We start from the raw sequence: 20,594 nt of genomic DNA, 5'->3' as shown, positions 1-20,594 counted from the left end.
ACCCACGATTAAGGCAACTTTTAGAAGAGTTCCAGAAGGTTGGAGTCCATGACCATCATGGTGGAGCAGCAGTTAAGGCAGAGCATTTGCCTAGCCACGAGTGAAATCCTGGGTTCCACCCCCTAGTGCCCTAGTAGGAAGGGAACTGACAGGCACACATAATTTGTATACAATTTTGGGGGTATGCAGACCCTCTTTAGTTTGTCCTCCGAATGTTCAGGACTTATTGTTCGACGCCCGCATTTACCTAGGTGAATTCTGAGGTACAGAGTGGGGAAAGGGCTGTTCAAGGGAACGGAGCCAGTTAACTGCAGAGGTCCGGGAGCGCAGAGATGTGGACACAGATTTTTCGTCTAAGGATTTGGAGGACTCCCATCTGGCTGTGCTTGAAAGGAAGGCTGGCGGGGCGAAGGCGTGGTTTTCTCTAGCTCCGCCACCTTGCACTGGGCTGGGGCGTGGCCTTCCTCCGACCTGCTCCGGTCCAACATGGCTCCGCGGTTGTGCATCATCTCTGCATCGGCACGGCGGCTGCTGGGGAAGCCGGGACCCCGCGCTGGGGACCTCGCTGCTGCGGCTGCTGTGCGGTGAGAGGCCGACGGGGCCGACCGCGTGTCCGGAACAGGGGCGGGGAGGGGGCTGGGATGAAGAGCAGGCTCTTGGGTTTGGAATTCAGGGGTTAGTGGAGGAGCTGCCAGGATGTAGGCCTGAGGAGTCTGAGAAAGGATGAGGGAGGTGAAAAGATCTGGGTAGGATTTTGTTTTTTAAACAGGCTCACACTGTAAGTGATTCAAACTCGGAATTCCCTTTCTTCGACCTCCTAGATATTACTGGCGTGCATACCCATGCCTTGCTGGGCAGGTTCTTTGTCCTATTTGGGACCTGGGTCTGGGCTGAGAATAAAAAATGAGGTGAGTGGGAGGGACAGGTTTTAAGCACTGGAGCGGGGGAGAAGGCAGAGGACAGAGGTAGCTGCCCTCAGGTCTGGCCTTTGTGATTTAGCGCGCACTGGGGGCTTTCAAGGCCAGGCAGCTCCTCCCTCAGGAAGTTCTAGGAGGAAGGAGAGAAAGACTGGGGTACAGAGGGAATTCCCAAGGTGATTCCTCACCCTGCACTGTATTGTGGGGTCAACAGAAGGGGTGAGAGTTGTTCAAGGTCAGCCTCCAAGCCATGTGGAGGCTGCTCTGGATGTAGGACCCAGGTCTCATGATGCACCTTGCACTTTGCACCACCGCTGGTGGCCTCCTAGGAGAGAGGCTCAGCTCTGGCTGTGGAGGGCTTGGCTTCCCCTGACTGGCTCTGGGCTGCTCCTCCCTCCTGCAGTGCCTTGTGCTACCCCTGTCTCTGCACTGGTCACCCTGAGCACTTCTGACCCTGTGCTAACCTGTCCTTCCCTAGTCGTTCTCCTGTTTGCACAGCCCCACACCCTCACTGGTTTGAGAACATTGTAAGTTCAAAGAGCATTTGCTAAAGAAGTGAGACCACCTGTTCTCACACCTGTGGAAAGGAATCTGTACTCCTCCTGCCTCTGCCCAGGAGTGAAGCCTTAGGGTCCGTTTAGATCACTGTGAACTGGGACTTTTGGAAAGCTGAGATATCGGAGTTGGACATATGCCCTTCACCTCCATGCTTGATAAAGAGGGAGAAGCTGACACTGGGAAATGAGCCTGGAGTGTACCTTTTAAACAGCCTTTTGTGGAGGGATGGCCTTGGGTAGGAGGAAAGAGGATGTGTCAGATAGGATTGTTCTGTGTTGCTAGGAAAAGAATCCAGGAGCTCAGGTATGCTAGGCTAGTGCTCTTCCTACCAATTAAACCATAATACCTCCAGACCTCATTGGATTGTTGAGGATTGAAGAAGCCATGCTTGTGTTACCAATTGCCCAAGACTATGCCTCAAGCAGTTTCTGTCATTGTGAGAGTCGAAAGGGTATCCAGGAAAATAATATTTTATTACATTAAAAAATTAGTTTGAGCCGGGCAGTGGTGGTGCATGCCTTTAATTCCAGCACTGGGGCAGCAGAGGCAGGTGGATCTCTGAGTTGGAGGCCAGCCCGGTTTATGGACAGTTAGGACTACATAGAGAGACCACGTCGCTCAAAAATAAACAAAAAATTATTTGGGAGGTTAGAGAGATGACTCTACAATGGTTGCTCTTTCTGAGCACTTGGGTCACAGCTCACACACATGACCACTTACAGTTGTCTGCAACTCTACTTCCAGGGGACCTGATGCCCTCTTCTGGCCTTCACAGGTGCCAGGTGTGCAAGTGGTGCTTGCGCACACACACACACACACACACACACACACACACAGGCAAAACACCCACACATAACATAATTTTAAAATTATTTTGTGTGCATATGCAAATGAACACTGGTATTCGAGTGCGTGTGTGTGTGTGTGTGTGTGTGTGTGTGTGTGTGTGTGTGTGTGTGTGTCCATGTGCCCATACTATGACACGTATGGAGATCACTGTGTGGCTTCCAGGCATCTAACTCAGGTTGTCAGTCTTGGTAGCAGGTGCCTTTACATCTCACTAAATCAAGATCATCTATGTTTTTTCTTTAAGGAGATTTACTTTTATTTATGTTTGTGTAGAAGGGAGAGAGAATGAAAATGTGCACATATATGCAGGTGCCCACTGAGGCCAGAGAAAGGAGTTAAATCCTTTGGCAGTTGTGAGCTGCTCTACTGATATGGTCTTGGAAACCAAACTTGGGCCCTCTACAAGAACAGCAAGTTCTCTTTTTTATTATTATTTTTCATATATTTGAGTTACAAACAAGATTGAATTACATGACAATCCCAGTTCCCTTCTCCCTCCCTTCCTCTTCTACAACCCCCCCAACTAAAATCCTTCCTATAATATGTCCTTTCTTCTAATCTTCACCTGACTCCACCTTTCTGCTTCCTCATGACCTCTGCATCCTTCCTCTTCTTCCCTTCTCATTCTCGTAGCTCCCTCCCCCCTCTTCCCATGTTCAGTGCGTTCTCTGGACACACCAAGTGTGTCCAGCCTACAGATCATCTCCCCCTCCTTCCCATTGCTTTGGAGGCTGTCCTGGAACTCTGTAGACTGCCTCTGCCTCCAGAGTGCTGGGATTAAAGGCGTGGGCCACCACTGCCTGGCACAAGATCATCTTTTAGGAGACCATGTTTTCCAGATGAATGAAGATACTAAGGCTGAGAAAGGAACAGTCAGTGGGTGGTAGGATCTTTTATGTGGCAAACACCCAGAGGTCACAAAAGGATGAGGGAGTGGTTAGAGGAAGCCTGCTACTTCTAATTTGGCAATCCTTAATGATTCTTGGTCAGCCTCAGTTCCTTTCTTTATAAAATGGGTATGGTAATCCCATCTCTCCCCCCCCCCCCATGTACTGTGAAGACACTCAACCTTTACCTATGATACTTACCCTCAGTGATTTGCCTTTTTTTTTTTTTTTTTTTTTTTTGCCCTGGCCCTATGTTGAGACCTGAGACTACCCCTTCTTGCTGACCTTTTAGCCTGTCCCTATCTTTCTGGAGTCGCTCTTGGGGCTGGCAGTAATACCAAAGATTTGGGGTGAAGGGACTGCATGGCAAGCACTTTACTTGATGAGACTTCTTGCTGGCCCCCTCATTGCTTTAAAGTTTTACTGTAAGAGGAGGGGTGAATATGATTAAGACACATTGTCCAAAAATCCTCAGAATTAATAAGTTAAAAATAAATGTACTGTGAGGATTAATTTATAGCATATTGTAGCTGTTCAGTAAACAGTGCTGTTAGCCAGGGATAATGGTGCATGCTTGTATTTCTATCACTGGTAGACTGAGGCAGGGGGATCATGAGTTAGAAGCTGGCCTGGGATATATAACAAGACTCTTGTGAAAGAAAAATAAACAAAGAGAAATTCTTGTTACTCTTAACACTAATCGTGTTGTCAACAAGCCTTTAGTGAGTTTTGGTGGTGTTGCTTACTGTGTATATGTGTTTCCCCTTGTTTCCAGCTCTGGGGATTGAACATAGGACCTCATGCCTGTTAGGCAAGCACTCTACCACTGAGCTATGTCTGCAGCCCCAAATTTCAGTTCTTAAAGCTGAAAACACCTCTCACAATAAGGAGCCAGCTCAAACTGAGAAGATGTTTCAGGACCTACAGAGAGTTGAGCTTCCTGTTCTAGAAAGTTTTGAGGTTCTCAAGCTGTTTCGCTCAGAGAGGCATCAGACTGTTGACTTCCATTGGCAGTGCCAACGAACATGACTACAATAGCTTTGCCTAAGGAGAGGGAAATGTTCTCATCCAGGTGAAACACTTTTGAGCTGTTGTGTCAAGAGCATTACCTACCCTAGGTCACATGGGGAATGGAAGGGTGATGGTCTGCAGCTTGCTGTATTGCTGTGGGAAAAGACCAGGCTGTATGAAGCTAATGAAAGAGTTGAGGTGAAACAGATTCTCATAGGAAAGGGCTGAACCGGTCTAGCTGGGCAGGTCTTACTTTTTGACTCTTCTCAGAACTGGGGTTGAATTTAGGGCCTTGTGAATGCTAGGCAAGTGTCCCACCACAATGCCATATCCCTTGCCCTTTTAACATTGATTTTGAGCCCTAGTCTTACTAAGTTGCTCAAGCTGGCCTTGAACTCTACTTGTAGCCCAGGCCCAAAGTAAACTTATACTCATCCTGCCTCAGCCCTCTGAGTATTGGGGATCACAGGTGGCTGCTACCATTCCTAACTATATAGGTCCTTGTTATTTGTTTGGTTAGGTATTTTGTTTTAAGATTCAAAAAAAAATTATTTGCTCTATGTATGTGTTTGTTTGCATGGTTTTTGTGGACCATGTCTATGTAGGAGCCTGCAAAGGCCAGCTATCCTGAAACTGGAGTTGGAGGTTCTTGTGAGATGCCTGGTGGTCCTGGCAAACAAATTCAGGTCCACTGTAATAGCAATAATTGTTACTAATGCTGAGCCATCTCTCCAGCTCTTGTTTTGTGTTTTTGATACAGGGTCTAACTCTGTAACCCTAGCTGGCCTGGAACTCTCTCTGTAGACCTCACAAAATCTACCTGCCTCTGTCTCTTGAGTGTTGGGATTAAAGCCCAGCCTATTTTTATCATTTAGTATTTGCATATGTGCGTATCAAAGTGTGGGTTTATGCATGTGAGTGTAGGTCAGGTAAGTCTGAGAGGCTCATCAGGTTCCCTGAAGCTGGAGGTGGTTGTAAGCTACCAGGCATTGCTGCTGGGAACAGAACTCAGGTCTTCTGCAAGAACAGTAAGAACTCTTAACCATTGAACCATCTTTCTAGTCCCATTAGTGTTTGTTTGATTAGGGGGCACAAGGTTTCTCATGTATCCCCTGGTTGTCCTGCAGCTTGCTATGTAGACCAGGCTGGCCTTTAATTCACAAAAATTGGGATAGAAGATGTTTGTCACTATGCCTGAATCTTTTATTTTATATTATTTTTTTGAGATAAGGTCTCATATAGCCCAAACTTATCTGCCTAAGGATGACCTTAAAATATTATAGGCATGCTTCACCAAATCTGGCCTGTGTAGACTTTTAAAGACTCAGATTGGGATTGGAGAGATGGTGTAGTATTTAAACTGGGTTTGAATTCCAGCATCCATGTGACAAGCTGGGTGTGGTCTCATATGCCTGTAGCTATGGTACTATAGTGGACAGAGACAGGAAAACCAGTGGGGCTTGCCTAAGCGGGGAAAAGAGGCAAGTTTCCAGTTCAAGGAGAGACCCTGTCCAAAGGAATAGAGAAGGAACTAGATGCCCTTTGCTTGTGTGTATAGATCTGAGTATAACGGGAACACTCTAAAATGCAGATTGTAGCCATGCATGGTGAATGTATGTAATTCTAGCACTTCAGGCAGGAGAATCACCAGCTTGAAGCCAGACTTTGTGATATGGGGGTTCCAGGCTAGCCTAGGGTGAGTAGTGAGACCCTACCCCACCCCCATTAAAAAGTTAAATTGCTAGGCCTGCCTCATAATCCCATCCCCTGAGCTTTTATGCTGTAGTCTGGGATAGAGTCTAAAATTTTCCAATAAGTTCTTAGTCCATGCTGATAATGTTAGTCTGAGAACCACCGCAGTAGGGAAACCCAGCTCCAAAATTACCAAATTTAAAAGGGAGCTAGCATCTCAAATAGAGATGTAGAGATGGGCTTTGCTTTGTGGGCATCAAGTAGAGGAGTGATGTGAAAATGAGACTTTGTGGGGCATCAGTGCACGCCTTTAATCCCAGCACTCGGGAGGCAGAGGCAGGTGGGTCTCTGTGAGTTCATGGCCAGCCTGGTCTACAGTGCAAGTTCTAGGACATTCAGAGCAACACAGAGAAGCCCTGCCAGAAATGATGCTTTAAAGAATAGGGTATAGGTCAGAGGTGGAGTGCTTGCTTGGCATATGCCAGGCCCTGGGTTCTGTTCTAGTGCTACAGGAGCCAAAAATGAGTTTTTTGTTTGTTTGTTTGTTTGTTTGTTGTTGTTTTTCAAGACAGGGTTTCTCTGTATAGCTTTGGAACCTGGCCTGGAACTCTCTGTGTAGACCAGGCTGCCTGGAACTCACAGAGATCCGCCTGCCTCTGCCTCCTGAGTGCTGGGATTAAAGATGTGCACCACCACTCCCCAGTTCCAAAAATGCCTTATAACAGTTAAGGGACAGATTAAGAAAAGGGGGAAAATGTGAACGAGAAGATCCATTCATTAGGAAGTTAGAAGTAGCCATGTTAGCTATACTGTCAGGCTAGGTCTTTTCTCCAATAGTGGAATTCCTCTATCCCCTATTGTATATATGAGAATGGTGAAGCTAAGCTAGCTTTAGAACCTGGGTTTGTCAGTAACACTGACAGGTTAGGTCTCTTAAGCACTAATTCTGCTGTGGTGGTTGGAATGAAAAGGCACCTGAGTCTGAGTCCACTGGGACCTAGTCCCAGGTCTATGTCAGGGTCTCTCTTTAACTTTCAGGCTTTAATCTATTTGTCCATCTGTCTGTCCATCATCCATCCATCCATCTTTCTTCTATGCCCATTCCCATTCATTTATTTCCCAAATATAGAGAATGTGCTGTGTGTTAGCCTTGCTCCAGTTACTGGAGACACAGCAGAACACACCAGACTATTCCTTGTATGGCTGCATCTGATAGGAAGACAAACAATAAATAAAGTGTAATAATCAAACAAAATGAAAAGTTTGTTTTTTGTTTTTTGGTATATGTAATTCTTTTTTTTTTTTTCCAGTGCCATGCATGCTAGGTAGGCAAATATTCTCCCGTGGATCTATATCCCTAGCTCAGGAAGAGGGTAGTATCTAATGACTACATTCAAAAATGGTAGTTGAGGGCTGGAGAGATGACTCAGAGATTAAGAGCACCGGCTGCTCTTCCAGAGGTCCTGAGTTCAATTCACAGCAACCACATGGTGACTCATAACCATCCGTTATGAGATCTGGTGCCCTCTTCTGGTATGCAGATATACATGGAAGCAGAATGTTGTATACATAATAAATAAATAAAATAAAAAAAGTACCAACAAAAATAATTTTATGGTTGGGGTCACCACAAGATGAGGAACTGTATTAAAGGGTTGAAGCATGAGGAAGGCTGACAACCACTGGTGTAGAACAAAACAAGGGCGCAGAGTGAGAAAGATTGGTCAGGTCAGTGTAGGAGGACATCAGGAATTCACTGGAAAGGTAAAATTTTAACTCTTAAAAATGTGCACTTGAAGCCAGGCGTTGGTGGTACATGCCTTTAATCCCAGCACTGGGGAGGCAGAGGCAGCTAGATCTCTGTGAGGCCAGCCTGGTCTCCAGAGCGAATACCAGGATAGGCTCCAAAGCTACACAGAGAAACCCTGTCTTGAAAAATCAAAAAAAAAAAAAAAAGTACACTTGAGCTTGGGTAGTGGTGGCACATGCCTTTAGTCCCAGCACTTGGGAGGCAGAGGCAGGTGGATCTCTGTGAGTTCGAGACCAGTCTGGTCTACAAGAGCTAGTTCCAGGACAGCCTCCAAAGCCACAGAGAAACCCTGTCTCGAAAAAACAAAAACAAACAAACAAAAAAATTGTGCACTTGAGGGCTGGAGAGATGGCTCAGCGTTTAAGAGCACTTGCTCTTGCAGAGGACATGGGTTCAGTTTCCAGTGCCCATACAATGGCTGCTAACTATCCGTAACTCTAGTTCCTAGGGATGTAGTGCTCTTTCCTAACACCCAGGTGGTATATATACATACATTCAGGTAAACACTCACATTAAATAAATACATCTTTTAAAGAAAAATACACACTTGAGGGTGTTGGCTTGAAATTGAGACTCCCCCTAGGTCTGAACAAGTCCCTTATCAGATTTTTACCTATATAAAAGATCTTCCTGTGGTTGTAGAGATGACTCAGCAGTTAAGAGCACTGGCTACTCTTCCAGAGAACTGGGGTTTAATTCCCAGCACCCACATGATGGCTCACAACTGCCTGAAACTCCATTGTCTTCTGGCCTCCAGGGACCCAACATGGAAGCGGTGTACACATATACATACAGGCAAAACATCCATATACATAAAGAGAAATAAAAATTAGTAAAAAAAAGAAAAAACCTGGTTGGGTGGGCTGCTGTGTCTTGCTTACTCGCACATTGAGAAGCAGAACTGTAGGCAGAATTAAGATGGTAGGAAGAGGTGGAAGGCATCAGAGCCACAGGGACCCTCCTCCCCTCCCAGCCGTGAAGCCTCTGCTTGCTCTTCAGGACTGGCTACTGGATATTTGTCTTGGCCACTACTGCTGTTAATGAGTTACTGAGAGCCTAGCTCTGGAGCAAAGGTCTTGGTGGGCAAATAGAGCCACTTTTCTCCCTGTCACTACCTCCTGGGGAAGCATCCCCACCATTCAGAGCAAAGGCCATGCCCTTCAGAGCCCACCTGAGGGACTGGTTTTCAAGGAAAGTGCTGTTCTCTGGTTTTCCATTTGACCTTGGTAGGTTCCTGAAACTGTGAGCATGTGCTTCATCCTGAAGGTGGCAGTAGCAGAACCCACACTTTTTTTTTTTTTTTTTGGTTTTCGAGACAGGGTTCCTCTGTGTAGCTTTGGAGCCTCTCCTGGCACTCGCTCTGGAGACTAGGCTGGCCTCGAACTCACAGAGATCCGCCTGTCTCTGCCTCCCCAGTGCTGGGATTAAAGGCGTGCGCCAACGCCTGGCTAGAGCCCACACTCTTAAGAGGGTTCTATTGCTTCATGGAGCTCCTGCATTGGAGTTCCTAGAGCCTGGCCCAGAGTGCACCATTCATCTGTCCCACCTATTGACACTTTTCCGTTTGCTTTTTGCTAGGTGAACAAATATATGTGCAATAACTGAAAGAGCCCACGAGTTTTGAAGTGCTTAAGCTAGCATTCTTTTCACTTTATGAAAATTTAAATCTAGCCATCTATGTCTTCCCTCTCCCAGGTAAGCAGCATAGATTCCTCATTTGCTGTCGGTTACTTTTCTTCTTGTGACCTTCTTGATACCTGAGGAGGAGCAACTTAAGGGAGAAGGGTCTTTGAGTGCACAGTCCATGCTGTCAGCCAGAGCCTGATGTGGCTGCTTGCATTGTGTCTGCAGTCTGGAAGCAGAGATGAATTCAAGTGCTCGTCTGGCTTTCCTTCTCCCCTCTTTCCTCATTTATTCAGTCCAGTTCTCTAGCCACTGTGTAAGGAGAGTCTTCTCAGTTAAGCCTCTCTGGAAACCCCTCCTAGCATGGTCAGAGATGTGTCTCCTAGGTTATCCCAAACCCAGTCGGTGGACAATGGAGATTAGATATTACACCCTTTACTTCTGGTTCTACTTCCTGTAGTTTAGTATCTGCTAGCAACACTTGTCAGAAAATATGAAATGGAAAATTCCAGAAATAGATCACATCCATAAACACTTTATTACAGAATAATTGTTTTGCTTTATCATTGTTAATTTCTTGCTATGCTTAGCATATAAATTAAATTTCATCATAATTATAAATACATATATATGAAAGAAGATATATTATGTACAGATTAAGCTTTGTTATTATAAGTTTGTGCATACAGGAAAGGAACATAGTATATGTTATATGAAACACTTTTGGGGAGGATGATGACTCTGCTGTAAAAGAATTTACCTAGACATGTCCAGAGAACTTGTTGAAATACACTGCTAGAAGGCCAGGCGTTGGTGGCGCACCCCTTTAATCCCAGCACTCGGGAGGCAGAGGCAGGTGGATCTCTGTGAGTTCGAGGCCAGCCTGGTCTCCAAAGCAAGTGCCAGGATAGGCTCCAAAGCTACACAGAGAAACCCTGTCTCGAAAAACCAAAAAAAAAAAAAAAAAAAAAAAAAAAAAAAAAAAAAAAAAAAAGAAATACACTGCTAGAAAGCATGAGTTTGTACTCCTGAAAAGGGATGGAAAGCCTTTTTATAATTATGGGGATGTTACTTGGTTTGACCGTTGTGAGTCTCTTGTTCAGGCTTATATTTGAGGGAATAGATGAACCTCTTATTCTCTTCCATAATAGTAAGTTTTGTGATGTAAATTGTTTTTCTTGAACTGGCCAGGTGTTCCATGAGTCATTAGGGATCTGGATCATATGGCTCTGGGCAGGGAGATGGCTCAGTGGGTAGGAACATTCACTGCTCTTGCGGGAGGCCCAGGGTCTCTTCCCAACACCCACATGGTGGCTCCAGTTCCAGCAGATCAGATGCTTTCCTTCTGCTCTCCATGGGTGCAGCATGCAGGTGGTACAGTTACATGCTGGCAAAACACTCATACACATTTAAAATAATTGGTGTGCTATCAAACACCTGTAATCCCGGCACTACGGTGTCTGAGGCAGGTGGATCTCTGAGTTCAAGGCCAGCCTGGTCTACAGATTGAGGTTCAGGACCGCCAGGACTGCACAGAGAAACCCCAAAAAAGATATCATAGATCAGGCCAGATTGTTGAGTGGGGATTTTGCTTTTTTTTTTTTTTTTTTTTTTTTTTTTTTGGCCTCTTTTCTTTATATTCCCAAGATAGCTAAGCAAGGTCAAGTCATTGACAAGAGATGAAGATCCCCCTTCTGAGCTCCGCAGATCTAAGTGGGGGCATCACAGGGCCCTGGTTGGAGCTGCTGATTCAGTCACTGCAGGATTGCAGGATGGTAAGGTATAGAAGGCTCTGGAGGCCCTCTTTTGTGAAAGGGGAAGAAGTGGCTATCTCAAGAGGTAGAAGTTCAGACTGGCATCATTTGGAAATTAGGAGGTCTTCAGAGGTGAGAGACAGGTGTTGCTGTTGATGGTGATGGTTGATATCCCTGAAGACTATACCGTCTGGGGCTTAATGGCCTACACTCTGTAAAATATTAACTGTACCAAAGGGTTAAGTAAGCAAGGGTCAAAAAAGAAAGGATTAGGCTAGTGAGCAGGGCCAGGAATGATAATAGCCATGAAAGCCAGCCCCTGTGCCTGAGGCAATCTCTTAAATTTGATGTCTGTTGTATCCTTTAACCTGTAGTGTGTACTATGCCAATTGATAGGTGTAGCTGCAGTATTCTCCCAGTCAGTCACCATAATAAGTCAAGGACACGACAGTTATGGAGCATTACCGAAGCACCCTGGTCCTCAAAGACTGATGAGATGTAGCTCAAGCAGCGAACCAAGTCTACATCTCCTGGTATCTACTCTTTCTCTAATGCCCAGTAGAGGGTTTCAGGTGGGCAGTTCTCCTAGGTCAAGAGGCCCCCTAAAAGAGACACAAGAAGGCCCAATAGGGGCAATGAAGGCAGGTACCAGTACAATAAGCCTGAAGATAGACTTTAGTTCCACATAGAAGAATTACTTTGAGGAGTTCAGGTACACAGTGGTGTTCGATAAAAAGTAAACAGTTGGATGTTCCAGAAAAGAAGGAAGCTGATGGATGAAACGGAGCCTGACTGTTTAAGGGGGTGTTGAAGTTGAGCTGTTGGGGGCTGACTCTGTTTTCTTAATACAGATAGAACTGTCAGGGCTCTATTAGGATCCAGTGTTGGTTATTGGAGAGAGGAGGTTTGGTTTGTCGTAGAGATATGTTGGGACAAACACTTGGTCAGGGGTGACTGAATTCAGAGTGTTTCTAGAGTTTCCATCAGGCAGGCCAAAGAGTAAACACCTGTGAGACCTGTATGTTGTCTTGGAAATGGGGGTTTGACAGAGATACACTTTAGAGTTGTGTGATTAAAGAATGACTATGGGGCTGGGCGGTGGTTGCCCACACCTTTAATCCCAGCACTCAGGCCAGAGGCAGAGATGGGCAGATCTCTGAGTTTGAGAGTTTGAGGCCAGCCTGGTCTATAGAGTGATTTCTAGGATAGCCAGGACTATACAGAGACACCGCCCTCCCTGCCCCCCCACCTCAAAAAAAAAAAAAAGAATGCCTATGGGATGGAACCCCCCTGTGGCCTCAATTCAAACAAGCCTGGCTTAACGGGCCCAACATGTGACAAGATTTATACACTAACTTGGTGAATGAAGAGAGTCAAAGATGTGGATTTATGTTTATATTTGGCTATGAGAGTGTTGGAAGAGGTGTGCTAGGCCTTCTGAGACAGGTATATGGAAGGAAATTTTTAATTGGTTCCATTTAAATAAGTGGCTGAGTTGGAAATGCATCAGTCTTCCACAAGGGTCCAATTGTGTTATTTGATGGGATTGTGGGCCTTTTGGGGAAGATGATAAAGCAGGAGGGCTGAGACTGGAGTAGAAGAATAATACATGGTTAAATGACCCTATTAGGTTATTTCAGGAAGACAAGTAAAGAGTGTGAAAGTGGTCATCAGGAAGATGAGACCAAACCCTGGTCCAAGTATAGGGGCCCAGTGCTGTTGGAGTAAGGGGTTTGAGATCTCCTTTTAATTATTTAAATTTTATTTATTTAGTTTTTGTGTATGGGTGTTTTGTCAGCATGTATGTCTGTGCACCCTTGGTGCCCTGGGCATCTAGAAGAGAGCACCAGACCTCCTGAGACAGGAATTATAAACAGTTATGAACCACCATGTGGGTGCTGGGAATTGAACCCCCCAGGTCCTTTGCTCTAACAGCTGAGCCATCTCCAGCCTGAGAGGTGAATGCTTGTTTTTTTTTTTTTTTGGGGGGGGGGGTTGTTGTTAGTTTGGAGACAGGGTCTCTAAATAGCCCTGGCTATTCTGGAACTCATTCTATATACCAGGGTGACCTTGAACTTACAGGGCTCTGCCTGCCTCTGCCTCTGCCTCCTGAGTACTGGGCTTAAAGGGATCACCACACTTAGCTTCACATTTGGGTGTGAGATCTTAAAAGTGTAGTTGGGAGGAAAAGTGGGCTGAGGACTGTCTTAATTGTGAACTTAGCTTCTAAGAGTTAGATTAAGGGGCTTGAAGATGGCTCAGTGGTTAAGAGCACTGGCTGCTCTTGTGGAGGACCCGGGTTTGAATCCCAGTATTCACATGGCAGCTCACAAACATCTGTAACTCCAGTTCCAGTGGATGTGAAGCCTCTGCTGACATCTGTGGGCTCCTGTAAGCATGTGGTGCACAAACATACACTCAGCACACATGCATATAAGATTAAATATCTATATAAAAATAAAAAGATTTATTAACCATCATAAAGAGTTATTAATCAAATAATAATTAACCAACAATAACCAAACAAAAAGAATTATTAACCAATAAAAAGAAATTAACCATTTCAGCCTTTTCAGATGATAGAGGGTTGCCAAACAGGCATGGAGATCATACCTAATATTGAGGCTTTCATTTATTCCTTAATATTGAAAAGGAAAGCTGAGCATTATCAGACTATAGGCACCAGGGGAGCCAAAGCAAGGATGTGTTCAAGAGAACGGTTGTGGCCTGTGAGGTTCTCTCCTCCTCTCTCTCTCTCCTCTGCTTTACAGGAATTTGCTTCTTCCACTGAGTGAAGGTACCTATCTACCAGAACTGTTATATCTGTGGCCATCATGCTAGGGGGAAAGTGGGTGATATTTGGGTTTCCTGAGAATGTGGGAGAGTGGGACTGGGCATTAAGATTGGAGTGGAAGCCTGTTGATCAGCTTGGTTGTTATCCTAAGAACTGTCAGAGTGGGCCTGGCAATGAACAATGGCCGCCTCAGTTAGAAGTCAGGTGGTTTCTAGTAGGGCCAAAATCTGAGACATGTCTACTCAGGGCAACAAGGGCAGTGAGGAGACCCCTTTCTTTCCAGATGTCTGTGTAGACATGCATTACATAAAAAAGAAGTTACATTTCTGCCCTTGGTGAAGACAGTTAGTTCTGCCTTTAAGCTTGTTACCCAGAAAAGGCCCAGATTCTGTGACCTCTGTGAAGCTATGTCCTACCACCAAAAAGCTGCCACCATCTGTGAGCCAGGTAGTCTGGGTGTGGGTTTTGTAAAGGAGCTCAAGGTGAGATCTGACAGGAAGTTTTGTCCTGAGTTCTGGAGTTTGTGCAAGAGTATGGTATTTGTTGACTCTGCTGAGATCCAGCAGAAGACTCTTGAATTGACATTGTCAAAGACCTGATAGAGCATATAAGCATCATCTTCTGTTCCAGAGTTAATTTAGAGGCTTTTCCAGCCAGAAGGGCAACAGTATCTCATACCACTGGTTCTAATGACTTGGGAGGGTAAATGGTTAGGCTCTCAGAGGGCAACCAGGATTTGAGTTCAAAATTCTGGGAATTCTGTTCTCTCTTATTCATATACATACAGAAAAAAGGGCTTGGTGAGATAGGAAAAGCTGATGCTGCTACAGAAGTCCTGTAGGATTTAGAGAATAGGAAGAAGGACTTGTAACATTGTATCATAGAACACAGAAAGGCAAAAGGAAGAATCTTGGCTGCTCATGGAAGTAGAGTGATTGCCTGCCTGCCTTAGGAGGGCCAGGGGCTTTGTCATCACAAAGGTCCTATCTAGTGGGCATCAGGCAAGGTGAGTTTGGGGGTTAATCCTCTTAGCATTAGGTTGTCTTTTATGGCTGGAGAACTCTAGGCATGGAGTGAAGTGGGTGAAGGCGGAGATGCTGGAGAGACAGAAGGCACAGCTTCTCTCCAGGCCTCCTAGGCCTGCAAGGTTACAGATGCAGACTGGGCAGCTGGGATCTCTCTAGAAGGAACCGTGTCTACCCAGCTGATGGCATTTTACTCTGTAGCTGCCATGGGATTCCATGACCCTGTTTTCAGAAATGTAGGTCATCAGGCCAAGGGAGCAGCATACCTGAGCAGGGGAATTGCTGGGTCTCCTGTGCCTCTACGTGGCCCTCTCAACCCCTCTGTCCTACAGCTTCTATTCCAAGGACAGTGAAGGCAGCTGGTTCCGCTCCCTCTTTGTTCACAAGGTGGATCCTCGGAAGGACGCCCACTCCACTCTGCTGTCCAAGAAGGAGACTAGCAATCTCTACAAGATCCAATGTGAGTAGTTGCTAAACTAGCTAGCTGCACCTCAGGCTTTTTTTTTTTTTTTTTTTTTTTTTTTTTTGTGGGTGGGTTTGGGTTTGGGGTAAAGAGCTGTGATACCGGAGATGAGAGAATGAGGATGCCCCATGCTGTCCTGGGAGCCTTGAGCCTATTGGGGACCTGTTCACTCTGACCTTCATACACACACACACACACACACACACACACACACACACACACACAGGTGTGTGAGTATTGCATGCACTTCACCTCCTGCTCTCTCTCTCTCTGTTCTGTGTTGCAGTTCACAATGTGAAGCCTGAATGTCTGGATGCCTACAACAGTCTGACGTGAGTGTCCTTCATCTACTGTTCCAACCACTGCTGGGAGGTAGGGGGTAGGGCCCTCTTTCCCAAGAAACCCTTAAAAAATCCTTGCCTCATTCTCCTGCCAAAATCAAAGGGTGTAGATTCTAGAGCTGGAAGCCTTAAAGATGTCTTCCCCACCTACGCTTCTTAGAGAGGAGATAGCCTCAGCCCTGGGGCCCAAGTTGGAACCTTTATCTCAGGGCCCTGCTCCTTCCTGTGCCCCTCCCACAGGGAGGCTGTGTTGCCCAAGCTGCACCTGGACGAGGACTACCCCTGCTCGCTTGTGGGCAACTGGAACACATGGTACGGGGAGCAGGACCAGGCAGGTGAGGTTCCCTTGTCTCCAGTGCCACTGTGGGCACCCAGCTGGGGTCTCCAATAGCTCTCATATCTGACTGCCCTCCTCTCTCTCTGCAGCATCTCTGGGAACATGGGGAAATGTGTTTCTTTCATACCTCATTGCCCCGATCAAACACCTGTTGTGGCTCCTCAGCGCTCTCAGGCAGCCCATGAGGCCTGTGAGTCCTTCTTCACCCAGTCCACAGCCTTACCCTCTGTTCACTGTGCTGTCCTGCCTATGATTCATCAGTTCTACTCTCAGTTATAGGTGGACAAACTGAAGTGTTTTTTTTTTTTTCTCCCTTGCCTACTTCACTTGGTTTGTTTTACCTGTTTTTTATTTTGTTTGAGATGGGGACTTACTATGTAGTTAGTCCAGGCTGGCCTCTAAGATGTACTCTTTCTGCCTCAGCCTCCTGAGTGCTAAAATGGTTTTATCATTAGTCTTTTTTGTTTTGTTTTTCAAGACAGGGCCCTTGCTATCCTGGAACTCACTCTGTAGACCAGGCTGGCCTCGAACTCATAGAGATCCGCCTGCCTTTGCCTCTCAAGTGCTGGTATTAAAGGTGTATGCCATCACACTTGGCTTATTTGTCTTTTAAAGTTATTTTAAAATTTATTTATTTATTTCGCATGCATACCTCTTTGTGTGTATGCATGGGTGCATGTGTGTGTGTATACAGGTGTGTGTGCATGTGTGCGTGTGCGCGCGCGTGCGCACTGTGGCATGCCTGTGGAGGTCGGTGGACAATGGTTCTTGCCTTCACCTTGTTGGGGCAGGGTCCTCTTTGCTATTCCAGGATAGATTACCGATGTGCACGTGTGCTTCCATACTTGGCTTTTTCACTTGGGTTCCCGGGATCAAGCTCCGGTTGTCTGGCTTGTGTAGCAAGAGCTTTTACCTGCCGAGCCATCTTACCAGCCCTTGCATGTCTTATTGTTTTATGTTTTGGTGTAGACATGGCATCCTTTTGAAAGACTAGATTCTTTTCATTGTCCTTGCTGGGTCAGGCCCTATCCCAGCTTTCTAACCTCTACTGCTTGCCTCTTCATTCCTTGATCATGTAACCCTGTAGCTGCCAACATTCTTGTCTGCTGTCTCCTATAGGTAGTGAATTTTGGGGGTCAGAGCTATATCTCTTTGTAATACTTAATATTCAATATAAATGTTCCCTCTCTTTAAAAAAATTATGCTGGTGTGTAGGGTCGGGCTAGAGAGATGGTTAAGAGCCTTGGCTGTTCTTCCAGAGGTCTCAGGTTCCATTCCCAGCACCCACTTGGAGGCTGACAACTGTCTGTAACTTCAGTTCCGGGGAATCCCACACCTTCTGCTGGCCTCCATAGGCACTGAATGTACATGATGCACAGACATACATGTATGCCAAACACCTATACCCACAAAATTAAAAAGTAAATAGTCCTCAAAAAATTATTTTCAAAAAATTTATGCTGGGGCCTGGAGAGGTGGCTCAGTAGTTAAGACTACTTTTTGAACTTGCAGAATACCTGAATTCAATTTCTAGCATCCAGCCATCACCCAACCATCAACAATTCCAGTTCCTGGGGATCTCTGTCCTCTTCTGACCTCCATGGGCACCAGGCACACACATGGTGCACATATATGCATTCAGGCAAAGCACACATACACATAAACTTAATCTTGAAAAATTTTTAATTTTTTTAAAAGCTCATGTGGCTGACTGCTGTAATCCCAGAATTCAGGAGACTGAAGCAGGTTTATTGTGGATTTGAGGACACACTGGTCTGCAGAGTGAGTGCCCAGGCCGGTCAGGTCTACAGAATGAGACCATGTCTCAAAAAGTTAAAACCAAACTTAACCAAAACAACCAAAAAATTCAGTTTCTCGGTCATCTTTGACATACCCGAAGTGTCCACTAATAGATCTGCCTAACTCACAGTTGCCATTGGTAGACAGCTATAGACATTTCCAGTATGGCAGAGTGTCACTTTGGGTGGTACCGGTATAGACTATGGCACAGCCATTACAGACAAATCCTCTCAGCTCTCCTTACATACTCCCAGCAATGGGAGCTCATCACCTCATAATCCAACCTGTCTCAATCCTGATAAATGTGTGTTTAATAAAAAAAAAAAATCTAAGCATAGCATGGTGGTACACATTTGTTTTTTTAGTAATTTATTTTTCTTTTCTTTTCTTTTCTTTTTTTTTTTTTTTTTTCGAGACAGGGTTTCTCTGTGTAGCTTTGGAGCCTATCCTGGCACTTGCTCTAGAGACCAGGCTGGCCTCCAACTCACAGAGATCCACCTGCCTCTGCCTCCCGAGTGCTGGGATTAAAGGCGTGTGCCACCAATGCCCGGCTCTATTTTTATTTTCTATACATTGGTGTTTTGCCTGCATGAATGTCTGTATGAGGGTGTCAGATCCCTTGGAACAGGAGTTAGAGACAGTTGTGAGCTCCCATCTGGGTTCTGGGAATTGAATCTGGGTCCTCTGGAAGAACAGTCAGTGGTCTTAACCACTGAGCCACCTCTCCAGCCCCCGGTGGCACACATTTGTAATCCCAGAATTTGGGAAGTAGAGGCAGGAGGTTCACCATAAGCTCAAGGCCAACTTGGTCTACCTATCAAGTTCAGGCCAGTAAGGGCTTCATAGAGACCCCTACTCAATAAATAATATTAGGAAATCTGTACAAAGAGAAAGACAGCTCTGTAACTATCTCTTCTGTGTTAGTGATAGATATTAACTCTGATAATCAAGAGACCAGCCGTTTGCCTTCTTTAATCTTTGATCAACTTGATGGACAGTAGCAGAACTTCTTGGATTCTATTAAATAGAGTTTACTGGTTGTGCCAGGCGGTGGGGGTGCATGCCTTTAATCCCAGCACTTGGGGGCTGCAGAGGCAGGTGGATCTCTGTGGGTTTGAAGCCAGCCTATTCTACAGAGCTAGTTCAGGATATTTAAGAGCTGCTACACAGAGAAACCCTGTCTCAAAAAAGGAAAAAAAAAAAAAAAGTTTACTGGTTGAGCCAGGCTTGGTGGTTCATGCCAGTAATTCCAGTTCCTGGGAGGCTGAGGCAGGGGTATTGAGAGTTTGAGGCTAGTCTGGAACTATTTAGTAATACCCTATCTAAAACAAAACCAAAACATGCTTACTAACTGAAATGAATTTTGACTTATAAAGCACATCCTACATGATCTACACCTTGGGATCTATCACCTCTATGTGGAATCATCTGAGGATCAGGCCATTAGAGTTCTAGGAACAGGGCACAGGAATATACATTTGAATAACTTGTCAAAACCACCAATCTGTCTTCTCTAGGGGCAACTGTAATTATTAGAGACTTCTTTCTGGGCCAGTGCTGAGGTCCTCTTAACTCCTCACATTAAGTTGGCCTCTTTCCCATGACTCAGCATGCTTGGTTTGCCATAATATGACAGATTGCCATCCGTATAAAAATTAGGTACTTCCCTCTGGAACAGGCCCTCTAAGCCATAGGGTCAGACCATTTTGCAAATGGGAAAATCAAGATGCCAGTAAAGTCAGATGAGGGAAAGGCTACCTTGGGAAGTCACAGAACTTGTGCTTTCAAGTCAACCTGTTATCCTCAGCTCTAGCATGCCTCACTCTCCTGGGGGGCCTTCCTCCCTCCACATCTGTGATCCCCACCATTAGTGTTCTGCCATTTGCCAGTTTCTCTCTTCTTCTGTCTGTCCCACCATCCCCCCCCCACCTCTCTCCCTCTTTCTCTCTCACTGTTTCCTTCGATAGTGATTGACCTAGGCCTTGCATATGCTAAGTCCATGTTTTCTTACTGAGCAACACCTTGGCTCATGGTTAGCTTACTGAGAGTCAGGTTAGCTACCTAGGGCTGCCATAATAAAATACCATAGACTCCAAGAACAGAAGTGCATACTTTAACTTTGGAAGCCAGAGGCAGAAATCAAGACATTAGCTCTGTCTAGGCTTCCTCTGAGGCCTCAGAGAGGATCCTCCCAGCCTCTCACATTTCTGGCTGCTGGGAACTCTTGTCATTCTTTGACATGTGGGCGTATCAGTCTGAGCTCTGTGTCTCCTGAGTCGCATGGTGTTCCCTTTGTATGAATCCCTCTGATTAGGGCACCAGACTGGATTGAAGGTCTATCAAGTATGTAGGCTTAACTCAGTTTTCTACAGCGACCCTGTTTCCAAACAAGGTCACATAGTGAGGTTCTGGCAGGGCATGGGTTTTTGAGGGGCTACTATTGAAGCCAGCAAAGAATATGATGGGTGTGTGTGTGTGTGTAAATCTAATAGTACTAAGAGTTCTCAGTGGGAATGAGGCTGTCCTCTCACTGGAGGCCTAAGGGGTCTCTATAAACATAGTCTCTTGAGTAGTCCCCAGGAGGTCATGTGTACATTGGCATTTTTGTATGTATCCTCCTACCTCTAACCACATGCTGGTGTATCCTGATAACCCAGTCCTTAGCTTGTTTTTCCTTCTTTCCCTCCCTTGCCTTCTTCTTTCCTCCTCTCCTCTCCTTCCTCTTTTTTTTTT

At 45.6% G+C, this 20,594-nt stretch overlaps 1 protein-coding gene across 1 annotated transcript in view; it reads left to right on the top strand.

Annotated features, from left to right (window-relative positions):
- Window positions 1-443: 443 nt before the first annotated feature.
- Nipsnap1 (nipsnap homolog 1) overlaps window positions 444-20,594 on the top strand; it is a 26,376-nt gene continuing 6,225 nt past the window's right edge. Inside the window, exons 1-4 of the mRNA XM_027387348.2 lie at window positions 444-584; window positions 15,253-15,380; window positions 15,670-15,715; window positions 15,965-16,059. Of these exons, the coding sequence (XP_027243149.1) occupies window positions 487-584; window positions 15,253-15,380; window positions 15,670-15,715; window positions 15,965-16,059 (367 nt within the window). The 5' untranslated portion in view covers window positions 444-486. The remainder of the gene's footprint in view (window positions 585-15,252; window positions 15,381-15,669; window positions 15,716-15,964; window positions 16,060-20,594) is intronic.

This window comes from Cricetulus griseus (assembly GCF_003668045.3).
Source record: "Cricetulus griseus strain 17A/GY chromosome 1 unlocalized genomic scaffold, alternate assembly CriGri-PICRH-1.0 chr1_1, whole genome shotgun sequence".
Classification (NCBI taxonomy): Eukaryota; Metazoa; Chordata; class Mammalia; order Rodentia; family Cricetidae; genus Cricetulus; species Cricetulus griseus.
The sequence above is the reverse complement of the archived record's forward strand: the minus strand, read 5'-3'. Positions and strand labels throughout refer to the sequence as shown.